The 14,081-nt window shown below is 41.2% G+C and overlaps 2 protein-coding genes across 2 annotated transcripts in view; one reads left to right on the plus strand and one right to left on the minus strand.

Annotated features, from left to right (window-relative positions):
- Window positions 1–698: 698 nt before the first annotated feature.
- Fili (Fish-lips) overlaps window positions 699–14,081 on the minus strand; it is a 96,579-nt gene continuing 83,196 nt past the window's right edge. Inside the window, exon 5 of the mRNA XM_002049703.4 lies at window positions 699–4,033. Coding sequence (XP_002049739.1) covers window positions 2,803–4,033 — 1,231 coding nt within the window. The 3' untranslated portion in view covers window positions 699–2,802. The remainder of the gene's footprint in view (window positions 4,034–14,081) is intronic.
- On the plus strand, window positions 9,089–10,549 carry LOC6624737 (cathepsin L1). Its single transcript, XM_002049704.4, has one exon. The coding sequence runs from the start codon at window positions 9,111–9,113 to the stop codon at window positions 10,110–10,112; it is 1,002 nt and encodes a 333-aa protein (XP_002049740.1). The 5' UTR covers window positions 9,089–9,110; the 3' UTR covers window positions 10,113–10,549.

Consider the following 14,081-nt stretch of genomic DNA (forward strand, 5'->3'; position numbering starts at 1 on the left):
GTAACTCTGGATTCCGCCCTTGTTGTTGCCATATATAACTTACTTGTGTTTGCTGTGCCACATATCAGCTTATGCCCGCCTCTGCGCACTTGTGTTTGCCCTGCTCTTAGTGTGTGTGTGTGTGTGTGTGGGTGTTTGGTAGGCGTTTCAAGTTACTTTCTGTGTAGCACTTGTTTCGGTGCTAGATTTATGTCATTTCTCGTGCAGTTTATTTCTGTTTCTGAAAATTTTTCTGGTCACTTCTTTGGCAAAACAAGTACTTTATTTGCTTAACATGGCTTTGTTTGCCTTTCTTTTTGCCACATTCTGAGTAAAGTTGTCGCACATAATACTACAAATGAACAACAAAGGAGACCAACCCGTAATTCCTTGTGATTTATTATGCACACATATTACTTGGGCCCTTCAATGGACAATTTGCTACAGCTGTATTACTTCTTGTTTACTTTGAGCAGTTTACAACACTTTCGATTGCAATTAAGCACTCTGATTTAGCACTGTTTTTGCTGTACTCGAATGTGTGATCCAGTCTTTAAGAGTTAAATTTATTTTAGCAGAACATAAGTGACACATCCAAATCATTTTGCAAACCATATAAAAAGATTCGTTATTTCGATAAATACAAATATATAAGTATAATACATTAACTTTATAATGAAATGCAATTGAACAGATTAGAAACAAAACTTCGTCAACTATCGTAATTATTTTCAGAATAATAATTATCTTCTAAGGTATATTTGCAAAAAAAAGATACATATTTGTTTCATATCTTAAGAGCATTGCCTAACTAATTTATTGCCAAAGACTGATTTCCATTCTCATGGTTCTCTGCCCAGACTTAAGTCATATTTAGTTGCTGTGGAACATGAAAGAACATGAAAGAAAAACTTATTAAGTTATTGCATTTCTTAGCTTTTTTTTCAATTTTTATTTTGCATCATCGTTTTCTTCAGTCTTCGTATAAGAAATAACATTTTGTTTGTATTTGTGTATGTGAATTTTGTTGTTGCCGCAATTTCCAGTGTCTATCATATATATAATTTAATTAAATACTTTAGCATATATTATTATTTAAACTTACGCATGCCTGCTATCGTTTTATACACACACATTTGATGGTTTTATTTATGTTTCAATTCTCCTCGCACTGAATCAAACAAATGCATTTTAGTTGCATTTGCTCAGCTCTTTGCTTTTGATTTACCTTAATTTATGGTTTTTCTATTTTATGTTGTTTATTTTTATATGCATTTGTTGATTTCAGATTGTTTTGTCTTTCTATTTATTCGGAACTATTTTTATGCAAATTGTAGTTCCAGTGGGGCTTCTATTTGCTTTGCTGTCCACGCATGCAATTACGAGTAAATTATGGTGCCAACAAATTTTGCAAGCTAAAGAACTGAAAATAACAACATATTGTAAATTCTTTTCATTTAATTTGCTTTTATATGCGCATTGTTGCATTTTACTTTTGCTTCATATCTTGGCTTTTTCTCTTTTTCACTTTTTATTAATATACATGTTTGCGTTTGACTAAGTTTAAATGTAAGAATAAATTATGTACAAAATGTATGCAAAATATGCTTAGTTTGTGCTTGAGTCGAGTTTTTATTTATCTTTTTATTTTATTTTCTTTTTTTATATTTACAAATCAATTTTGATTATGTGTTAGGCCAACTTTGAGTTTGAGCGCTGCTCAGCGCAACTTCCCAAAAAATAAAATATATTAAATTGAATTTCGCTTAAGTTTACACTTTTTATATATTGTCATCTTATTTGTGTTTATTTGTTTAATATATATATATTTGTTTAATTTTGAAAAAAATCTGCTAGAATTGAGCGCGACATTAGCTGTTGCATGTAACTAAAGTTCGTCTGGCATTTCTGGCATAATATTCATGTGCATTTTGTTTCTGGATCGGAATTTTGAAAAAATGGACTGTTTTTGGTCCCCGTTTTGCACCAGTTGCCAATATTGAAATACATTCCATTTAGTTACTGGCCCAACTAATGCTTTGTCAAGCTAAGAAATTAAATTTAAACTTAAGAGTTTTATCAAAAATGTCGCATATACAATAAGAACTAAGAATAAATAGTTAACTAAGTTATTTGTTGCACTCTTCACGCTCTTTGCAATGCAATTGTCGTTCCTTACGCTCTCTATTTATGTTTATTAAATTCTGTTTAATGCGCCTAACAACTATATTCTATTTATCATTAGAATGCTGAATGCCTTTAACTATGAGTGGGCGTCTCCCTGTGGAGATTTCTTGCTTAGCTTTACTTTCGCTGTGGGAGAGTGAGAAATAGAGAGAATTTCAACTATCGCTAATATTAATATTTCTTTGAATTTGTATGTTAGCTTAGTGCTTAATATGACATATCTGTTAGGTTTAGTTATTCAATATATATATATATATATATGTATATATATTTTAAATGCTAATAATATTATAGTATGCTGCTATACACGTAGATATATCCCTTGTTTCATTTGACGCTTGTTAAACTTTGTTGCGAGTTATCAAATTCACGTTTTCAACTCAAACTCGAATCTAAACTCAAAAATTAAGGACATCTAAACATAAACTCACTTAAACACAAAACCTAACCTCATTTTTGAGTGGCGCACACACGCATCCGCTGCGAATTTCCCTGTTTTCAAAAGTGGGCGCTGTCCTTGGTCTGGCACTGCGCATAGCTGCGATAGTTGTTGTTGGTCAGACCGAGGCCCACCAGCTCCATGCCCAAGTCCAGCTGCTTCTGTTGCTTCTGAACGCCAGCACCGCCACGTCCACGTCATACGTAGACCACATGTGGCTTGGTGCCAGCGCCAGCGGCGGATGCGGTTGCCGCCACAGCGTTGCCTTGAAGCGCGGCCGCCTGCTTCAGCTTGGTCATGGTGTGTGTATCCGGGTACTCGTAGTGATCGAAGCGCTCGTACAGATGCTCCGGCTCATCGTCAGCTTCCTTGACGGGCAGTTCCCAGGGCTTGAGAGCTCGGTACTCGTTGGCAATGGTCTGTGCCGCCAGATAGCGCTCCAGCTCTAGCTTGTCCAGCTGTGGCAGTGTCGTCTGCTGATACTCGTGGTGTCCGCCCCCGGTATGCGCTTGCAGTGGCATCGCCTGATGATAGTGATGATGCGCCTGGAGCGTTTGGGCATGATGCGGATAGTTTAGCGCCATGCCCAAGCCACCAGCCCCGGAGCCCCCCAACGTCATGCTCATGCCGGCACCACCGCCCAGCGGCTGATGATGACCCTGCAGTATGCGGTCGTGCACATTGATGATGCTCTTGCTGGTCCGCAGCGGGCCGCGCTCGTGCAGCAGCTTGCGCCGGCGCTTCACAAAGCGCAGATAGTAGAGCACACTGACGCCGATCATGAGCACCAGGAGGCTGGTGATCACCGCACACACCACGGTCACAATGTGCGCCGGACAGGTGATTTCACTCTCACTCATTGTCATTAGCTGGCGCCGCGTGCGGACTGCGTCTCGCCAGATATCGCACCCGATCTGCTGTTTATCCATGCGCAGGTAACCCGAGCTGCTGCTCGAGCTGGAGCTAGCGGCCGCCTCCAGACGTTGTTCGTACGCACTCGGCTCGGTGGTTTGCAGCGCATTCGCAATGTGCTGCTCAGCTATATAGGCCGCCAGGGCAGATACACCGTCATCCGACTTGAGCGTCGTGTCATCCTCCTCTCTGCCAAGCGATGCCTCCTTGGCCAGCGCGGCCACAGCTCCGCCTTGTGCATGCTCCAGCGGCGGCTCAGAGCCTTCAAAGTTGCCGGTGACGAGGCGCCACAACCAGAGCAGCGAGCAGTTGCACTGCAGCGGATTGTCGCCCAGGTATAGCTTCTGCAGCTGGTCTACCGGAAACTGGGCCGAGTAGAGTGTCTGCAAGCTGTTGCTCTGCATGTACACCTCCAGTATGTTGGGATTGCCTTGGAACAGGCGCATGGGTATGTCGCTCAGTTGGGGATTGAAGTTCAGGTGGAGCGTCTGCAGATGCGTGTTGTCCACGAAGGCTCTACAATAGAAAAGTAAAAATAAGCATTAGTGAAAATAAATTGAATTTGAATGGATATAATGGATATCTTGTACACAAGAAGTTTTACAGCTTAGAAAATAAATTTGAAACCGTTCGAAAGATCAAGCGTTGGATTTTGCACCCAAGAGGGTGGGTTTATGTCTGTTAAGAATTTTAATAGAGATCTGTGGAAACGAGTTAGAAACTAAAACTTTGCGCTGAAATCACTATTAACAAGGTCTTTGAAAACCAATTTCAAGTTGAGCGAATAGTGAACAAAAAATTTCATTTAACTGTTTTCCACCTATTTTCCGCAGTTGAGTGTGAAACTCAGCAAACTAGATAGCATATTTAAAGAAATTCTCCATGTAAAATTAAACTTTTATGCATTAAAAAAGTTCGACTTAAAATAAACAATCCGGACTGTTTTAAAACAATTCAGCGACATGTACACAGTTTGCAAGCTGTCAGGCACACACAGACACACTCACGACACACAGATGCGTGCGTGTGTGAGGGATGTGATGTACTTTGTGGATATACGAGACTATTCTTGTTGGTTGTTCATTTTAATTATGCAGAATGCTATGCATCAACGTTAAACTTAAATGCCAGGCAATGAAATACATGAATAGACACACACATACACATACACGCACACACACATGCAGCGCAGCAGTCTCGTTGGCCCTTTATCCACATGGCGTCGTCTTAAGCGACGTGGATTTATTTAGCCTGCGTCTATTTGAACCTAATAATAGAAAGAGTAAGAGAAAGAGAGAAAAAGAAACATACTCCCTTGCTGCATGTTCCACGTTGCAAGCTTCGTGTCGCAGCTCCGTGAAGCGTTGCCGTAAATCCCTGCCAAGTTAAGTCAACGTCGCAAAGTCGCTGACTGCAGCACTTGCAGTTGCTGCAGCAGCTGCAGGCAGTGCATTACCTATAACATACCCCCCACCAGTCGCTCGCAGTCTCAGCATGAAATAAGTGCAACGTGGCGTATGAGCAACTTACCAACTTCTGCCGCTGCCGCTGCCGCTGCTGCTGCTGCTTCTGGTGCAGCAGGAACAGGCGACGACTCGCTGGCTGCTCCGCTGACACACTGCGAATTTGTCGCTTTTAAGCGATTTATATTTTTTCTTACACTACTCTACAGCATTTCATTTGATTTGATTTGATTCGAGCCCTTAAGTTGCATTTCGTGTTAAATGAACGCATTTATACGAGCTGCGTTTCCTTGCTGAACTTTGCGGTGCAGCTCGTGCATTGCTTTGATAAGTAGCACAGTTTTGTTGGCGCCTCTCAAACCCATTTGTATGCAGCAGTTAGTTTACGACTGATTGCTGCCAGTTGGAGTTACATATTAGCAGTGATGTATTTGCCATCAGACGCGGTGTGCAGGCATTTTTGTGGTTGAAAGTGTGAAGTTTATGGTAGTCAATATTCTAAAACTTGCACTCAATTTTTATGCTTAAAAAGAATTAATCCTTTCTGGAATGTATTTTTAAAATCCTTTTATCCTGATTGACTGACTGACTGATTGGTACATAATCCAAACCTAGGCTCTAGATTCGATATTAAATGGGAAAACTTGAGTTTTTATCACAGTTGCACTTTACATTTTTAAACTACTTTATCCATGTCTATGTATATAAAAAAGCTCAACCGATTTATTAATTCTATTGTCTTCAGCTCTGCATTTAACCTAAGGAGTCTTCATATATGTGATGGGACATTCCTATCGTTAAATCATATTTGACTATTTATAATTTAGCTTTAAATCAAATTAAAAACTAGTTTGAATTGAGTGTGGCAAGTTGTAATCAGACATTGCAAAAATATTATCATACTTTAAAGTCAACACATGAGTTCGAATAATAATCCCACCCCAGACGGAACTTCCTAGACAAAACAAACGAATCTCTGCCACGCTGAACGTTCAATTTCATGGCAAGTTAAGCATTCAAAAACTTCAATTGCAGGCGCTTAAACATTTTGCCATTATCTGCACAGTCAGAGACCAGACAAAACTTCGCCTTGCAGAAAAAAAGTTCACTCCAGTTGAACAATTTAGCGTGCAGGGGCTAAGAATACAAATTCAATTATTTGTGCAAATATTATGCAAATAGTGCAGGGAGCCAAACACTTGGCCGCAAGAAACGTGACATTGGCGCGGATTTCATTTGGATCTGGCCGGGATACCTTTGCAGGCACCAGCCTGAGCCACCCGATGCTACAGGTCGCTACCTGCTGCTGAACGCTCTTTAAATGCCGCTTTGGCTACGCCCAAGGCACACGCAAAAGGGTGGCGACTACATGGCAAATTTTGCTGCAGGAACAAGGGGGCTTAGAGGGTTCGCCTCTTTGACTGCCAACAACAGCAACAGCCTTTTTGCTGTACTGTGCCCGGATTCAAACTTCATTTTGTGTGGCGTTCAATTTTTTTTGAGTCAATGCGGGTGTCGCCATTTTTGAATACCCTACACAAAGAAAAAAACGAATTTTTGAGGCATTTTCCTTGTTAAATTCTTTTGAGAGCGGCTGTAAAAGAAAATCAGAAAGTCACAGAAAAGTTATTGAGGTGTTCGGTTCGTGGCTGATTCAAGCAACCAATTTATAGCCCACAACAGATGTAGATGCTATACAGCTGCAAAAATAGGTATAAGAAGCTTCTATTACAGGGTACTTTCCCGTCGATACGCCTAGACTGAAGTATTCGACTTGTTTTCATATGTGTTGTTTCTGTTGCTTTTGCCAGCGTCAAGCGTGCGGAAACGGAAATGGTTGCCATGTGTGTGTGTGTGTGTGTGTGAGTGAGAGTGTGAGCGTGTATATTTGTGGGTGTATAAACAGTCGAAAATGTTGTTGTTCTCTTTTCTTACTTTTATTTTTCAGCCAGCTTATATGCAAATTGCTATGTGAATGTGTGTGTTGCGTCAGAATTGGAATTGCTGGAAATCGGATTGAAATGTTTGCTGTCCATGTTCGTCGGGTTCAGTCACGTTTCCCGATTCCGGGCCTCAGACCAGAGACCAGCCAGAGAGTTCAGTCACACGACCAGCTATTACTGCAATAGTAAAGCAACTGATGAACAGTCAATCAGTCAGTCTGTCTAACAGTTTGTCAGCCAGTCAGTCAGTCAATCAAAGGATATGTTGTATCCCGTTTCCATATAGTTTTTGAATCTTGCATGCGGCTATCTGCACCTTTGTGTTTGTGTGTCTATGTGTGTGTGCGAGTGTGTGGGGAGTTTGTTGGAGTAAATCCGGTCTATTCAATTGATTGACATTTTTACTACAATAAATAGAGAGATATGACAGTCGATAGCCCCAAAGGGAAACCGATTTTGCCAACTGCATTGAGCCTTGATTTAGCTGTTGATTTATTGAGTTCTGCTGCGCTGACAGTTGAATAAGGAATGAAATTAAAGGGCCACTTGAAGCTTTAAAGGTATTGCAGCATTTGCGATGACGCCCAAGCAATTATTAACTAATTGCCATAACACACACACAAACACATTCGCAATTTGTGCCGCTTAGCCCACGACAAATTATCATATGATATGCCTAAAGTATTTGTTAATGGCATTTTAAACGCTTTTAAATTGCGCATACGCCCCGTTTAACCTTTAATTTTCGTTCAGTGGGAACGCGATGCCAACGCGAATAAAACGACTGGCACAAAATGTTGTATTACGTTCACGGTAAAACCCACAATATGTGTATGCAAGGACACAAATGAGGGACTGCCTTCAGTTGTTATGGCTTGCAATTATAAATTATGCAGAAACACAAGCTAAACAGGTTTAAGTGCAGCGCAAATAATGTTGAAAATTATAGAAAATATATCGACATAAAAATGAACAATAATAAGATAAATTGAGAGAGATTTAAAAGAAGCAAAACACTAAAGGATATATTCGCCTAACCGAGGGGTTTGAGTTACATTTACTAATTAAGAGGCTATTTAGATAAAAGCTGATTTTTTTTAAATACTTAAATTGAGTAATTGTCCAGAGCCAGGTTGCTGGCGGGGCTGTTTTTAGTCTGTTGCTGCTTGCATAATTTATAAATGTCTTGAAATTCAAGTGCAATGCAGTGAGCGATGGCAATTACCCAGCGAGTGCTGCCCCCTCCCTCTTGCTGGGCATGCATATGCATAAATATACAGGCTTAGACTTGCACTATTTCCCTCTCGCTCTCAGTCTCTCTCTCTCTCTCTCTCGGTCTCTGGGTTTCAGTCTCTATAAGAATGCAAATACGCTTTTCGCATACACAAGCATGAGCATAAACACACGCATAATAGCTACTCACGAGGCTGCCTTGAAATATTTCCAGGCTCATAATTTATGGAAAAATTGCCGGCCTGGCCGGTGGTGGCAATGGCGACGTTTTGCGGGGGCGGGGTAGTTAGGCAGGCAGCAGCATGTTTATGTTTTCCTGTTTCCGTAATTTCTTCCTGTTTTCATTTTGCAGCTGTTGTCGCTGCTGCCTTTTTTCTTGGCACTCTTCGCTCCCACTCGCAAAATATGCTTATGAACATAAAATTATGCATTGCGTACTTTTGTGTGCTGCAGCTCCTTTGACGCCCCTTTGTGGGAAGCTAGGGGGTGTATGGGTGTGTATGGGGTTTAAGTTTAGCTTTATTTGTTTACTTGCAATCATTTCTTGACACTTGTCGCTGTTGGATGCCATATGAGACCCTTTAAAAAATAAAAAACCAGCCACAAGCTGCTGACTTATTAGAACTGTGTGAAAAGATAAGCTTGTACCTTTAACGTGAATGAAATCAACTCAATTTAGCAATGATGATGAACTCTTGTCATATAACATAACGAGCTGTTTTATCTTATCGAGCTAAAGCTGAACCATTTATTGACATGCACTACCGTCGGAATCGGTTGTTTAACCCATATGTACGCTGAATTAATCGCTAACTTCTTGGAACTGATAGGTCAGTTGCATTTGGGCTAATCACGGTGCTGATAACAATAGTCTTGGCTTATAGAATTCTTATAAAAAGTGTGGATTTCATTTCGCTCGAATCAGTTGTTGTTTGGTCTCCACTGCAGTCCAATATGAGGGCAGTAATTGCATTTCTTGCACTTATCGGTATCGTTCAGGGCATTTCCTACGCAGACGTGCTGGAGGCGGAGTGGGAAACCTTTAAGGTGGAGTACGAGAAGCGCTACGAAAGTGAGGACGAGGAGTTGCTCCGCAAATTAATCTTTTATGATAACAAGAAGGCGATCGATAAACATAATATACGTTATGCCCTAGGCAAGGAGGCCTACGAAATGGGCGTGAATCAGTTTACGGATATGCTGCCCAAGGAATTTGGGAGCCTGATGCTAACTAGCATCAATTTAACGGATGCCACATCCGATATAGACATTATATATTCAGCACCAGAAAACACTGAAATACCCAGCTCTATCGACTGGCGAGTGAAGGGTGCAGTCACCTCAGTGAAGGATCAGGGCAAGTGCGGCTCCTGCTGGGCATTCTCCGCAGTGGGCACCTTGGAGGGTCAGCAATTCTTAAAGACTCGGCAACTGATGTCGCTGTCCACGCAGAATTTGCTGGACTGCTCAAGTCGGTATCCCTATAGCAATAAGGGCTGCAATGGCGGACTTCCACTACAAGCTCTGATGTATGTGAGGGACAATGGTGGCATCGATATCGAAAGTTCCTATCCCTATGATAGTCGTCAGCTTTCGTGTCGTTTCGATCGACACAATGTCGGCGCCTCAGTCAGCGCCATCGTGAGGTTGAAGCAGGACGATGAATCGAATTTGGCTGTTGCCACTGCAATCAAGGGTCCAATTTCGGTACTCATCCATGCTGGCCAGACTTTTATGCAATATCGTAGTGGCGTCTATAAGGACAACTCCTGCAACAAATACTTCAATCATGCCGTTCTGGTTGTGGGCTACGGCCATGATAGCCGCGAGGGTGATTATTGGCTGGTAAAAAACTCCTGGGGCAGCAAATGGGGTGAATCGGGCTATATACGCATGGCACGCAACAGAAACAACCAGTGCCGAATCGCCAGCTATGCCATTTTTCCTTTGGTCTAACGATTTGCACATATTTATCATTATGTAGTAATCGCGTTCGTTTAAATAAAGAGGAAAGTGCCTAAGCTGTGTAATTAACTTTTCTATTCAACTTTAAATGCACTCGATATAAAAGTGAATTAGCGCCCAGATTTGGACCTGCAAATGGCGTGAGTGCCACTCGTTGCTGGACATTTTAAGTACTCGCTAAGCACTTGCACAAACAATACAACCACAATGAAAAATAACGAACGAGAACATTAAACAATGAACACTTGTAATTTGCACATAATCAAATGTGTTGCTGTGATTAAATAAAACAAAACACCAAACTGTCAGCAAGTGTTGGTGTATGTGTGGGATTGTCGCCTAATTGAAATCGAGAAATTTAAAACTATCTGTAAAAATTGTGTAAAAAAGTACAAAATAATAAAAGTTTATATTGTCTGGCAACTAAATTTTTAAGAGACCGCGGTTTTCCCCCTTGAGCGTAGTCAAAAAAGTTTTGAATCATTCTTAAGGTACGGTCCACTCGGTGACTTTACATCTGTGGAAGATCTGATGCGAATATACAAGAGTATATATTCAAAATCTTAAGCTTCTAGCTTCAAGAGCACCGCAGAAAAGTATGAATATACGAGCGGACCAATAGATGGGCCGCAAATTGCACAAAGCTAAGATATTCTTTTGACTTTGTCAAGGAACATAACAAAATTCAGTCAATCTGCAAGATTGCACAGCTTGAGGCGTCACTTAATGTGGACTCAAAAAATGGTTGGTGTCAGTGCGTATCTTTGAAAATATTTGCGTTTATGATTAATGTGAGATTTCATTTAGCGAAGCTTAGCCAGCAACAAAAGCCAGAGCTGCAAGCCGCCAAAAAGAAGTAAGCCTTATTTTCCGTGTTGCATTTCAATTGCTTACATAAAGCACTACTCCATTAACATTGTATTCCGATTAGGTTTTTTTTTTTGAGTTGCATGAAAATAACTTAATTTGCCCTTTATGATTTGCTTGAAGATTAATATCTAATTCACTTAATTTTATATTCCTTGGAATAGTCAGTTGTCATCTTAGAGCTACAAATCATTCACGTCTTAGATGATCTGTCACATTCAATGCGATGCCCAAAATTACATTACATTCCACGCCATTAGACACAAAATCTATTTTTTCTAGGCCGTCCTGCAGTTCTTTCATAATTCAACTTAGAAAAGCAGCAACAGCCAACTAAGCTACGCCGAGATAAGCTGCCACAGACCTGGAGTCCTCAGCAAATTCAACCCCAAAGCTGCCGCAGAACCAAATGCCGCATATGCCCAATCTCCCCGTTCGCAATGCGAATCGCATTACAACTCCAAGCGGGCAAATGAAGTCAGCTCGGCACGGAATGCATAAATTTCAAAACAATTATTTTCAATTTTGAAACCCGCAATGACAAACCGTGCAAATGAGCTGGGCAACACCTTTCGGGTTATCCCTTTTGGGACAGATACAAGTGTTAATGTAGCGAATGACTTTTAGCTATTAAGTCATACAGCGGATGCTGGCTGGGACTGGCACAGCCTCCGTTCGGTGTAAAAATGTTCACTTAATATTCCCTTTGATATGCTCAAGTGCTGCCAGCGGGCCGAGGGGGTGTTCCACATCTGCTACTGCTGCTGCTGCTGCTGCTGCTACTGCTGGGGGAGGGTTGTTTGCTTTGGGGAAGGTGCGTGCCATTGCCTAATGAATTTTGCGAGCGCGCGTTGATTGTTCGGGTGTAAGGTTTTTATAATGAGACAACCCCAGAGCAACACATGTGTATCTCGCAGTTTGCGAAATGTATCTGCCATAAACTTTGCTATCAACATGTCGCCAACGTCGCACGTCGGTTTGGGTTGGGTTTCCATTAACGCATTTGCATAAATATTTACATACATGTGTAGAGACACAGCTCTGCGGAGGCATGTCTCGGCCTTTAATGCAGCGCCCGTCCAAACTTTAAAATGTTGCGCTATTTCCGCTATTTCACTTTTTTAAAGGGTGTCTGACAATTTGTCTGGAACCTTTTGCATAAGCCGCAGACTTGTTTGTGCTTCTGTCGAAAGCAGCCAGCCCCTCACATATAGAGCTCCAGTCTTAAGTTAGTGAAATATAATTTCCTGCTTGTTGTGGAAATTTTTAATCTACGGAAGGAAATGGGAATAAAGTTTAACTATGTGCTGCCAACGGCAATGTCGGCAAGCGATTGATTCTGATGTTAAAGTTGGGCGAGGAGCGGGCACAAATCAGGTAAATTACATTTAAGATTTGCTGACATCATGTCACATTTTGGAAATATAAGATCCAATTTTAGCCGCTTTTGCGACTTGCAATATTGTTTTTGACCATATCTCAATTCCGAAAGTAGGTCTATTAAGTACTAAATAATACAGATAATGTTTCATTTTTTAGGATATCTCCCAATCAGGCATGCCCAAGGTAAGATAACACTAACTATTGGTAAGTTGAGAAGGTAAGATAACAAGGTGCCACTAAAAGCGTCCTTGCATCCGTCACTTTGTTGGAGAAAGAAGCAAATCGCATAGATGTAGTCAACTCTTAAATATGCCAACTTTTGGAGCAACATTTCCTTGCACATAGATACAATTTTTAGTCGACTTAACGGAGTTTCGACCAGCCCTAGAAGTATGCAACGATATGCTGAATAGTCTTTCCCTCCTCTAGCACACACTCCATTTTCATTTTCTGCGGTGCCAACAAAGAGAATAAGGTTGAAAATTCAAATTTTCCTATATTAGCATAAGATTTTGTGGCGGCGGCAAAGATTTGCCGACGCTTTCAATAGCCCCCGAAAAACCAGCGGAGACAAACGCAAAATTTAGTTTGCAAATAAGGAAACATGTGTGTGTGTGTGTGTGTGGGTGCGTGTGTGTGTGACAGTGCGTGTATGTAAGTGGTATGCAAATTTCAGTTAGGCAACAATTTGTCAGACAGCGAACAATGGTGAGGGAAAAGTTTGCAACAGGACTGAAACAGAAATCAAGCAAAACCAAACAAAAAGCAAAAGCAATTATAAAAGGCAAAGACTGAGTAGGGCATGTGGCGGCAGACGGGGCAAGAAATTGCGGGTTTGGTCTAAGTCAGACAAGAGAATCAAACGAAATTAAACTGATTTAATGGCATCTCTCCGTCATCTATGGATCCATTTACATGATTCGGCCTGCGAACGTTTCCCATGTAACTCATGTTAATATTATTGTTGAACGAAGCATAGGTGGGGCAGGGTGCGAAGGGGGGGCTGATTGACAACCAAGTCGAGACTTTTGCACAGACAGAGGCTTCTTCGATGATGATTTGATATGAAAATTGCCTGGAATTATTGAATTAACATATGCTCGAATTGAGCTCAAGCATTTCAATGTCTGCTTCAGAGCGGGGCACTTGGAACTTGGGGGACGTAAATTTGACTTTGTGATTGGATGTGCGAGTGTGTGTGTTGGTGTGTGTTGGCATCTTATTACCAAAGCGTATTAGACATGATTGATTGCATTGAGCAATAATGATTTGTAGCCCAGGCATGTTTAAGTGTCTTTCTGTGTGTGTGCGAGTGTGCGTGTGTGTGTGGCTGGTAGGTCACGTGCAAGTGTGTGAAAGTGAATTGCATAAATAGCTACTTTTGGAAAGCATTCGTAAGCGCCGTGAGTTGCACAAAAGGGATTACAAATCCCATTGCACGCTCTGGGTTTGATCTGCCTATTGAGGCAGATGATTAGCCTTGCCAAAGTATTGCATACTTTACTGGGTTTTAAGGGAAAGCCTATTAGGGCAGTGGCGCTTACAGAAAGTGATAGAGAACTACAAGCTTAACACGTTTCTCTTTCCCCTCAGCTCAACAGAATTTAATTATTGAGTTATTGTATGGCCTTCTTGTAGCTCCCACACACTATTAAGGACATCCATTTAAGTTCTATACGAAACAATTCACAACATATAATATATTTAAAC

This window comes from Drosophila virilis, chromosome 5 (assembly GCF_030788295.1).
Source record: "Drosophila virilis strain 15010-1051.87 chromosome 5, Dvir_AGI_RSII-ME, whole genome shotgun sequence".
NCBI lineage: Eukaryota > Metazoa > Arthropoda > Insecta > Diptera > Drosophilidae > Drosophila > Drosophila virilis.